General features: G+C 42.4%; 1 protein-coding gene across 5 annotated transcripts; it reads right to left on the bottom strand.

The window, feature by feature from the left end:
* Nucleotides 1–1,691: 1,691 nt before the first annotated feature.
* msrb3 (methionine sulfoxide reductase B3) lies at nucleotides 1,692–11,394 on the bottom strand. Of its 5 annotated transcripts, none has more exons than XM_084911171.1 (7): nucleotides 11,190–11,281; nucleotides 6,158–6,307; nucleotides 5,358–5,466; nucleotides 4,891–4,968; nucleotides 4,428–4,456; nucleotides 3,657–3,754; nucleotides 1,692–3,021 (listed from the first exon to the last, which is right to left on the bottom strand). In XM_084911171.1, the coding sequence occupies exons 2-7, from the start codon at nucleotides 6,231–6,233 to the stop codon at nucleotides 2,842–2,844; spliced, it is 570 nt and encodes a 189-aa protein (XP_084767297.1). In that variant the 5' UTR covers nucleotides 6,234–6,307; nucleotides 11,190–11,281; the 3' UTR covers nucleotides 1,692–2,841. The 5 variants fall into 5 exon arrangements, with proteins under 5 accessions (XP_084767297.1, XP_084767295.1, XP_084767298.1 ...); XM_084911169.1 differs by lacking the exon at nucleotides 6,158–6,307 and adding an exon at nucleotides 9,894–10,006 and having other exon boundaries at nucleotides 11,190–11,273; XM_084911172.1 differs by lacking the exon at nucleotides 11,190–11,281 and adding an exon at nucleotides 9,894–9,957.
* Between the last annotated feature and the right edge of the window lie 131 nt (nucleotides 11,395–11,525).

Genomic DNA, 11,525 nt, shown 5'->3' with positions numbered 1-11,525 from the left:
TGAAAGAGCTGGACTACCTGTGGAATCTCTATGATCTACACACCCTGTCAGGCTACCAGTAGTGACAGTGACCCAGCCAAATGCAAAAATAGTGTGAAAACACTTGGAAAAGATGAGGAGGGTTGAATTCCTGCCATTCAGGACATTTATCTTCAACGATGCCTCCGCAAAGCACACAGCATCATCAAGGACCACAGCCACCCAGCACATCAGCTGTTCTCCTTGTTACCATCTGGCAGACGTCACAGGAGTCTGTCTGCTCCGACTACAAGACTTAAAAACAGTTTCTACCATCGAGCCATACAACACCTCAACCACAACACTTACACACACACACAGGACGCACTCAGAAGCTACCCTGCAGCTTCACAAGTACATTGTATAATCTGCACTGCTCACTTCACTTTATTGGTATTTATATATTTTTTCTTTAAAGTGCAATACTGTACTAACTGCCACTAAAAACTTTGTGCTGTTCAGTCTGTACTGCTGCTCATTCCTGCCACTGTGCAATATCCCATTTGCCCCCCCCTCACATTCCTATTTAAGATTTTCTTTATTTAATCACTAGGGTTTACATAATATTTATATATACATACATATTTAGTCTGTTAACTAAATGCAATTTAGTGCTTTTAAAGTTTGATTTATGTTTTAAATCACGTTAAAGGAAGGACACAAAGAGAGCGGTGATAGGGTCTGTCAACAATGGTGACAATGGTCAAAGTTATCTCAGAGGATGTGACACCCAGAAAGAGAGGGGGGGGAGGACCCAGTACAAACGTTTTGTGCAGAACAGTTTTCCATCCCATTGTCTTAAAGAAGATTGGATCTCAGAGTTCACAGCTGCTTATTTTCAACACCACAGCCTCCCTGAGTGTTGTTGCTTACTAAGTTCATCTCTTTATGACATGCTGTCCTGCTAGAAGTAGACATCAACTGATTAGTGTGGATAAAGTTCAGCTCAAACTGGTTTCTTGAACATGACAGTGGGTTCAGTGGACTCAAATGGGTTCCAAAGTCTTGACCCAAAAGAACACCTTTTAAATGGGTTCCAACACATTTGCATCAGTGATGTACGGCTAACAAATCTACAGCGTCTGTGTGATGTTACCACGTTAATATGGGCCACAATCTCTGACCAGTGTTTCCAGTAATGTTGAAGCAATTCCATGAAGAATTAAGGCACCTCTGGAGGCAAAAGAGGGTCTAGTCTGGTTCTAGCAAGGTGTTCTTAATCAAAAGGCCAGTGAGTACAAACAGCCTACTTGGCCATGACCGTACAGCTTTTGTCCGAACTAGTGGACTGGTCCACCAACCGTGCACCTCAGCAGGTTCAGACATACGCTGAGTGTTCAAGACAACTGAAGTAATCAGACTACAAAAAAGATAACAGGTACTGATAGATAGTAATAACACTTTGTATAAAGTTTAATGTTCACAAAACCAATTAATAGTTTCATAATGTTGGGTTTTGCTATACCTGCTTCACACTTTCATTGCCTAATCGTAACATCTACTCTTACCAGAAGAAACCTTTGTTGCTCTTTGTGATACTAGAAGATAAAACTCACAGCAAGCAGCGTTCAGCTCACTGATCCAGCCCTTAACAACCGTCTCATGTTGCCTTGTGGTCCCTTGGGAACTACCCACAAATAAGTTACAGTTTTAAATATACAAGCAGCAAGTCATAGTGTTGGATAGTTTTTATTCACCAGTTAACTATTTTAATTCACACTGTGACCAAAAACTGCAAATATTTCTCAAGGTAGAGCTAAAGAAGGAGCAAGTGTATATATCATTAATAAAATATAAGTGTGCAACCATGTCTTCAAAAATATATATGGTCATAAAATCTAATCATTTCAAAGTGACGATATAACAATGTCTACATGTTTGTGTGTACATGCCTACAAACCACATCATGTTTAATTCAGCAGATCCAATCCAAATACAGACACAGGAAATGAAAGGTTTTGGGTGGATGAAGCTGATCAGCCATACCATGAACATATAGGGACAAGTTTTTGAATCCAGGAACAATCACTGAGCAGCAGAGCAGCGCCACAGTGTTCATGAAAAAATACAAAGAAGGTCAGAAAGAGCTGCAGATCTAGAGAACGCACGAGAGAGGAAGTGCATGAGGATAGCAAGGCACCTGGGGTCAGGTAAGACAGGTTCATGGTGGGGGTGAGATTATATCAGGGCTGTGAGCCCGTCCTCGTTTGCAGGGGTGACGGAGAGGTGGACAGATGAGGTCAGACAGAAGTCTCCATGGACTGCAATAGTTGGGATCTGTACTGAGAGTAGGGAGCCGGCAGGTGAGCCCCCACAAAGGTGGAGGTATGTGCTAAAGACACGAGGAATGAATGCTGGGTTTTCTTCCTGGATGGGCAGGATAAGATGGGCAGGACATTTGCAGAGGAGGGACGGTGCAGGCAGGAGGCAAAGAGGAAGACCAGAGTGAAGATTGATGAATGTAGAGGAGGACATGCAGAGGGTTGGTGTGACAGAATGAGACGACAGCAGTTTGTTTTTAAAATCCAAAGTCAATCCATTAACCAAATTTTAATAAGTGAGAATAACAACTTTAAATGAAGCGTGTTCCTGTGCGCATCATTAAATGATTGAAAACAGCTTATTTTTCCTCTAATCTTTTCCTTATCTGTATCTCAAAAAGAAATACACAACTTCCTTCTTGCATGACTGTTCACAGAGAATATTTGGTCAGTGGCTGAATCCTGAACATCTTCATTTCAAAACATAATCACCTCTTTCTTACACAGTAAGTCAGAATAGAACTAATCTCAGGGGCTTTTTTCTTCTTTCCTCTGTTTTTCTTTACAGCTCAGTCTTCTCTTCGCTCGCAGAGCTACTGGCAGCTCCACCCTCAGCTTCACCCCTGGAGGCAGAGGGCGCGGTGTCTTTAGGCTGAAACGCCAGTGAGGCAGAATTGATGCAGTATCGCTTCCCTGTGGGTCTCGGACCGTCATCAAACAGGTGTCCCAGATGAGCTCCACACTGAAGCAAAAAGGAAGAGATTTACTCCTGATCCTGATAAATGGCAAAGATATTCTCCACATGACTTTATTTGCATCATTTTGGTGAAAATTCAGTCGCCAAGAACAGAGACTGTTTGAAAGCAGTCTGATTCTGATCCAGTGGCAAATGTTATGCTTTCTAAAAACCATTCGGCTACATTTTGTTGAGCCTGGGTCACAGTGAAAGTAACAACTGGTGAAACATAGAAACATGAGTGCTGTGAGTCACGTTTTTGTGAGTCATACTGAATCTTGGCAAACGCTGATCTGAGAGAAACGATGTGTTTCTGTCTAATTGAAAATAGCAATCAGTAACAGTAACACAGCCAAAAATGATTCAGTGCATGAATACATTTAAGTTTCATCCACTTTAGTGCCCAGTGGGTAGCACCTCGGGCTAACAGCTTCTGTGTGGAGTTTGCATGTTGTCCCTGTGTTTGTGTGGCTTCCTCCCACAGTCCAAACACATGCAGTGGGGTTAGGTCACCTGGTGATTCTGAACTGCCCACAGGTGTGACAGTGGATGGTTGTCTGTCTGTGATAGCCCTGTGACAGACTGACGACCTCGTAGTACAAAAGTAAACAACAGCTGTTGATGACGAGTTTATGGTGTACCTGACTGCAAGTAGTCTCTACTCTGTGCATCCCATAGGAGAAGTCATCAGCCTTAGTAATGGATTCCTCCTTCATGAGGTCGCTGAAGGATGGCCAACCTGTAACCATGACAGCATCATGTCGTCTAGTAACAACACGCTGCATCATCATCTGTAACATTGTTGCTACGTTTATCTGTCGGAGTTACTGTGAATCTTTTTTACAGAGTTGGTTGTTTGTTTACATGAAGTGAAACTTTGTTTTCTACCAAACCAGCTCAGAGCTTTTAGTCAAAAGCAGATTTAACGATATTTATTTTCATATTCATGAACCTGAAAACTTTACACACAACAATGCATAACAAAAGAGACATTCAGCCAAGTGTAATGACCATCACTTCGACATGAACTACGACGCACTACAGCCACGTATGATTGTGTTGATCCACAGTTCAATTCTTTCTGTTCAGCTGATGCAGCTGTAAAAATATTCATCTTGTTTGTCTAGTGGAAATAAACTATAATAACAGAAGTGTTGGACCACATCTTATTGTTATTGATGTGTTTATAAAAGTTGTTTCAACATTTACAAAAGAATGATAAACAAGTCAGAAACTCCTGTGGCTACACTTCTGCCTGTTGTTGACCGTGTCCCACATTCAGCTTGTTTCCTGCATGGTGTACATTATCAGTTTAAGGAGCCAGTAAGAGCTCGTTCTTAGGACACACGTAGCTTTACATACAGTACATTCAAATAATCTTTTACATTTTTAAAATGTGAAGTTTAACTTACCTGATCCGGAGTCAAATTTAGAGTTGGAACTACGAAAGAAAATAAAAATGCCATGAAGAAAAATACTGGTTTATGTCTTATTCGCCATATTATTTTAAATTGTAGTGGCGTGCTACGTCTCCTACTGTCAGCTATTCTACTGACCTTTACGTTTTTACCCCACAGCCATCAAAAGCTGATGGCGTACTTGCGACATCAAGTACAAGGTCAGAGGTCAAGTTTTCAGAAATTCTTGTGAATGTGACAACTGAAGAAGGAAGTCACCTGGGATTTTCACATTAATACCAAAGTTACATCTACTGAAACTCTCAGATGAGCTTGACCAGAACTATGCTATGATTTCACCTTTATCCCACAGGTGCCCCAGAGGCTGAGGGGCAGCAGGCGAGTACGTATGCACACGGCAGCACTGAAGCACTGCGCTAACAGTCACACACAACAACAAACAGCAGGGCAGTCTTACCTGAACAGGGCCGACCCACAGACGACACAGGCGTAGGTCCCTTCACCTGTTTGATATGTGAACTCTCCACTGAAGGCGCTGTGGAAAAGAACGCATCAGTGAAACTTCATGACACTGACTTCATTTAGCTGTGATGCACTTCAGTTCGGACCTTTCAGCGCATTGAGGCGACTGTTGTTGGAACTGTGTAAATAAAACTGATCCCAGTCCTGTTCATGTAACTGAACAACAAGCTGATTGATTTTATCTGGTAATAATTTCGATCAAGTAGTAAAACATCACCATAAATGATGTAAGCAATAATCTGTCAGCTGGCAGCAACTATAAGCTGACAGTTTCACGATTTAGTTTCAAATATTGAACGGGTTGAAGTACGGCTTCCAGAGTAACTTCTGTGATTACATCGACCAGGTCACATTTTTTCCATAATGAACCTCAGTGGTTTATTTTGAAAGACTAACTTGTACCTCTCAGTTCCTCTTTCCTGGGTCACATGGTACTGCATTGGCGTGAGGCGCTGTCTCAGCTCCTCCTGTGTGAACCTCAGAGGCCATGTCTTTTTAGTCCTACATGCTCCTGAGAGTGCAGGCACAGAGAGCAACAAGTATTAACTACACTGCACAGCGTCATATGAATACAAACAAAATGAATACATCTAAGAGCAGGTGGATCAATAAAAAACAGATTATGCTACAGTTGAGATGAATAAACTGGATTGTTTACACCTCAACAATCAAAATGTTCCAAATGGATTTCTACAAATGGATCATATCCACCTGAGAAGCTCTGTATTTATGTACGAACTGAAGGAAAGGTGCAAGGCTTTTACGGAGATGACAGAGAACATATGTGCATGTTGGTAAAACTGTCTGTCCAGAAAAACAAAAACACACTGGCACCATTTCAGGCTGCAAGAATCTACGAGCAGGATGTGGTGCAACGTCACAAACAAAATCACTCAGTGCATGCAAGCTGCAAGAAAGCCAAGTGGTGAATCGTTTATCTGTTAGACTAGCAGGTCAGAGACTAAAGACGAGTTACAGTGGTTGCACTCATTTTTCAGCCAAATCTAGGACCTGGCAACACATGAAGCAGCTCTTACAGGATGCAAGTTTACTGGAAAACACAAACTGGCACCAAGTCTGTGTTTGTCAAACATCTATCAGTGCAAAATATTGGAAAAATGTAAAGTCAGGCTGACACACCAGGAGTGTTAAAGTTTTAGTGAGGCAAAGCAGAGCAGGCACACAGCACCCAATCAGTGGACCTGAGGGAAGACTGCAGGACCTCAGAGCTACAGGCTGACTCTTGGTTATTAGATGCAGCAGATTGAAGCCCGACATGGATGTTGGAGAAACGTATTCCACCCAGCACTAGAACCAAACACCCCTTAGCAGGGTTGCAACCAAGGACTGGGCTGTATGAAGAGTAGCAGACAGAGGGTGAAACAACAACATCATGAGCAAAGTTACAAACGAACAGAGTCTCAGATGAGATGACCTGATGACCCAACAGAGAATGTCAGACTGCTACAGTACGAGACCACAGGCAGCATCTTCTACAATTTAACAGTCGTTTACAGCCTTAAACATTCATGTACATATGAGCCGTAAATTCTCTGGTTTCTGAGAGGGGTTATCACAACATGAGCAGATCTGCCTCGTTCAAGTACGGGATAACATCAACGAAGCTATCACATTATAATTCAGACTTTCATAAACACTATTATTACAGAAATGTTAACTTAAGTAAAGAACTGTGCAAAACTCGGTGCAACGACTTATTGAAACATGCAAACATAAATGAAATACATCATATACGGCACAAGCGACGCGTACAGAGTGCGACCCCCTTTATTCTCCGCACATCCTGAACGCTCTTAGGCAGTTAATGTCTTGAAGCAGTCTTCAGGAACCCGTCTCTACACTTACTAAAGGACATTACGAGGCTTTCTGGATGTTGACTCCCTTTGATTACGTGATCCCAGACTCCTTTGTAGTGACCAATAATGTTCCATCGTGTGTTTGAGATCACAGTCGTGCTGAAGACTGAATCCAGTCAGAAGCTTTTCAAAAGATACTTGATGGGGATGACAGTACTTTCCTGCCTTCATTATTCCGTTAGCTTTGACAAGACCGCCAAACACCACAAGTCGACAAACCGCCCCAAACAATGACACAGCCTCCCCCACGGTGTTCTGCAGATGGCTGTTATACCTCATTTGTAACTGTTGGCATGATGACATTGTATATAATTTGGTTTATTTCTTTATCTTGTCAAGATCCATGTCATGATTGTAAATTGTTTAAGCTGTACATTACTTTGTTTGTTTTTTGTAGTCAACGTTTTGGTGCTTTTATTTTGAAAGTCGACTTCGCTAGTTTCCGCTTTGGGTAGAACGAAGAAAAACACCTGTAAGCGCGCAGAAAGGATGGTTTTTATTGAAAGACATGTTTAGTGGACTAAACGGTTAAAGGAAACCTCAGAAGAACGGCGGCTAATTCCCTTTTTGCAGCATGCAGCCAACGAGGTATTTATTTATTTATCGTGTTTGTTGTACAGTGTTTTTACTGCTGTGTCTTATTTTGTTAATGCTGTATAGTTTTCACGGTGGCTTTGGAGAGAAGTCTTCAAATAAACCAGTGACAGAAAACCACTTGCGTCTGCCTGTGCTTCGAGGGAATTATATCATTACTAACGACAATTGAACCAAATATTTCACATTCAGATTCCTCGTCCATGACGCCGACTTCATGAACCTTTACTCAATGAGAGCTTGTCGCTGATTTTCAGCAGAGATCTTGTGTAATATGGTTTACCTCAGCGTTTCTGACACGCTGCTAATACAAAGTGCATCAATGCCTTAAAACTGGTTCTTTACCAAGCTGTCCGTCATCTGTAGACACAATATTGGATTAGATCTTTTTTTAAAGATGAACTCAGTGCTGTGAAAACAGAGACAAGCTTTCAGAAAGTGTAGAAAACTGCTCACAGATGTCTTTAATGTCAGGGAGGCGCGTGCCGTTCTTTGTAGTGATATTCAGCTGTTGACAACTGTCGCGCAGCCTGTTAGTAGGCCCTCGATTGTGCTTCTGCGGAGGGTTGAGGAGATGCTGGCGTTCAAGCCAAACCTCCTAAGCCTCCTTTAGAAAGTATAAGCGCTGACACGCCTCCCTGACTACACTGTCCATGAGTCCTGGAGATGTCCTTGATAATGTTCCCATCGAGGAACCTAAGCACCGCTGATGTGGATGGGCAGGTGTTCTTCTCGTTGGTCCAACATCAACTTCTTTGTTTTGCTGACGTTGAGAGAAACGGTTGTTGTCCTGGCACCAGCTGTTTAGTGCCCACACCTCACCTCTGTAGATCGTCTCATCATTGTATTACAAAACATTACAAGACATCCTGGTGTGTTCAAGCCGTCTTTTACATGTCTTGATGCACGCTCAATCATCCAAGTCAATCCCAGAAGGTTGATTCTGTTCATCTGGATGTTTTCAATGGAGAAACGTTTCAGCATCATCATCATCAGGTGACTGCTTCAGTCTCACCTGGCAGCAGGTTTCCAACCTTATAAATAGGGCTGCCACAAAGGATTAATTTGATAGTCGACTAGTCACCGATTATTTTTGCAATTAGTCGACTAATCAGATCATCATCCATTGGACGTAAAACGAACAGCTTATTGCACCAGCAGCATCTGCTCTTATATAACTATCATTAGCTTACAGCTTTAAGTGTTTAAGGTCTGTGCTAACTAAAAATAAAGACAAGATGATAGTTTATTAAATTTTAATGAAATTTGCAGATTGTTTCAGTGAAGTTTAATAAACTCCTTGCTATCTAAACTATAACAGGACACCGGAGTAAATTCTCGAGCATCTCACACTTCTGATAATCAGCTGTCTGCTTTTATTCAGCTGTGTAAAAACTATAACTTTAATCTCAGCCAAACCGATTTACTCAGGAACAAATAAAATACTGAAAAAAGCCAAACAATAAATTTTTTAAGTTATCAAAGTGACTTATATATGTTTAACCTGAGTAGCGAAAGACGGCGGTGGGTTTGAAAACGATTTGCCGGGAGTCCGGTGTTCTCACGGCTCTAGTGAGCCTTGCCCCAACAAACGTCTCCGAAAACGTCGGAGCGCTTTTGAAAATATGTGGTGTCTTGATAAACTGAGCAGATATTTGAGGTTTACACAGCTACATTCTCGCCTGAAAATATGTTAAACGTTTATTTTGTGACCCAGAAAGAATAATAAGAGTAATATTAAAACTAACTAGCTGCCGCCGTTGTTGGAAACTGAGCTGGGCTGCGCTATGAATTCTGGGACACAGCTTCTTCTTCTTCTTCTTCGGGGTTTAACGGCAGCTGGCATCCTTGTACATGCAGTGCTGCCATCTTCTGTTTCAGTCCGTTATTACACTCTTAAATCCTACTACTTCTTCCTGCGTCTTTTGGGATCTTACAAAGCTTCAAACGACGCGTCGACTATTAAATCAGTCGTCGACGATTTTAATAGTCGACTAATCGTGGCAGCCCTACTTATAAACAGCACATTTGCATAAAGACTGAAACCAGCACCACTGGCTCTTAAACAGGTCATTATTTAGCTCAAACCCATCCAGCACACTAGTCACTGCTCTACTGTACGATCGGTACTTTAATACTTCAAGCCCAGTTCTGGTGACGATGTTTCCATCAGCGGGTCCTGACACATTAAAACCACAGCACTTCAGTAGCCTACTTATCATCTCTTTATAAATGCTTGTATTTGCAGCTGACACATGCATGGTTTATGTAGCTCTTAGCACTAAGATGTGTTGATATTTTTGGTCATAATGTACAGTATGTACACGGTATGCTTTTAAGCACTGGATTACATTAGATTGATTGAAACACACAGCTTCTTTGACTAAATAAGAACCACAGCCAACGTTGGTTATATGGATGATTTTACACCTAAACTAACAGGTTACTCTAGACGAGCAGCAGGTACCTAGAAGAGCAGCAGGCAATGCAGGGTGGCAGACTGAGCTGCTACCCTGCCCGAGGGCATGATGCAGGGCCACAAAAAGGCCACGTCTGACGAGGACAGCCATAACAGTCACACTGAAGACAGAGAGAGAGAGAAAAGAGGACTATCATATTTGGATTATTTTATTAACCCCAGAAAATATGTATGCATGGAATCTACTGGCTGTGATTCATAAGTTAAACCGTTTTAAGGTAAGTTCTGTGGGTAAATACTGCTGAACACCAGCATGGCTGCATTTAACTATTTACTATGAATTCTTGTTGAAACAGCGGTTTTGTGGCTGCAGGAGCTGATCCATGTCTCTCTATCTCACACACACACACACACACACTCTCTTCTAATACATTTTGAAATTCATCTTGTAAATTGTGCGTTTGTGTGACATTATATGTGTTACAGGTAATGAAATACTTTTTACAGTACTGTGTGAATGTGGCCTGTAATGTAAAATGCATTAAGTGTTTAATCAGACTGTAAAGTATGAAATATGTCAGTGGATTTAAAGTCAGGGAGGGAAGCTGCGTCCCTCAGCACTGAGACACGGGAAAACCTGGTTTGAGTGTGAATGCTTTGATAAGGCCAAAAGCAGCATGTGTAAACCACGCATGACAGAGATAAACATCTGCAAACACTTTACACACTTTCTGCATTTACAGGAGTTCTAGCTTCCTCTAGTATCTTGTGCTGTAAATGGTTACATGATACACACAGATTTTTGCTTAAGAGTGGATAAGGGACAGCATTACATACGTCCATTCAAACTGTAAATACACAGCTTTGAGCTCTGGGTGCTCCCGGGAACAGGAACTCCACACCCAGCAGTGGGAGAGCAGCCACGGGGCTGGTGTTTCATGTCGGGAACGCAGCTACACGAAACCCTCCAACTGTGAGAATTCGTGAGATTTTCAGTTGTCACCAGATACGTCATGATGGCGACACCTTCTGCCACTAGATGTCAGTTAGGTGTAGCACCGTGGATTACGTCACGAGTGGGATTATGTAACACGCACCACATTTACCGATATTTGCAGCAAGTATGCACTCAGTGGGAAACGAGGACACGCGTGTTAAAGTTATTCCACACTCCCACCGGTCTCTGCCCACCGAGCATATTCCCATCTTAATATTCGGTCTTCGTTTGGAAAACTAAATCATTTCAATGTTCGCCGTGTTTTAAAAATCTCTGAGTGTTTTACATTCGTACAGTCCCCGATGAACGAAGACATTCCCGGTTTACTAAACAATGCGGTAACGTACCAGCGAGGAGCAGCAGCAGGACCGTGACGCTGACGATCGGCTGGCGGCGGAAGGAGCTCCCCGCGCCGGCGACTCTTCGGAGCATAAGCCAGCTGACGTCATGGGCAAACAGCGGAAGGTTATCAGCGCAACCAAACATGCGTCCGGGTAAAATGACCTGCACATGTCCAATTATGGCCACGACTTCACTCGGCGACTCCAAGCCCCTCCCCCTTCACGGTCCCGCGAGCTACCGTTCCGTAATTCCCAAACACGGACGGTATTCCCGGTTTTTCCGGAGTTGTTAAAGCAGCAGCTTTGAATTAATGGATTAAAATAAATACAATGTATAAACTC

This window comes from Perissodus microlepis, chromosome 17 (assembly GCF_051167445.1).
Source record: "Perissodus microlepis isolate ML-2025 ecotype Zambia chromosome 17, ASM5116744v1, whole genome shotgun sequence".
Lineage (NCBI taxonomy): Eukaryota > Metazoa > Chordata > Actinopteri > Cichliformes > Cichlidae > Perissodus > Perissodus microlepis.
This window is presented reverse-complemented; position numbering and strand designations above follow the sequence as displayed.

Bases quoted from the DNA above. Each gene is read 5' to 3' on its own strand.
- msrb3 (XM_084911168.1), bottom strand. From the start codon at position 11,328: ATGTTTGGTTGCGCTGATAACCTTCCGCTGTTTGCCCATGACGTCAGC. The intron at 5,467-11,189 runs GTACGTTACCGC...CTGCACTCTCAG, and splicing joins CCTGCTGCTGCTCCTCGCTG to GAGCATGTAGGACTAAAAAG. The intron at 4,457-4,890 runs GTAAGACTGCCC...TTTCTTTCGTAG, and splicing joins TGTGGGTCGGCCCTGTTCAG to TTCCAACTCTAAATTTGACT.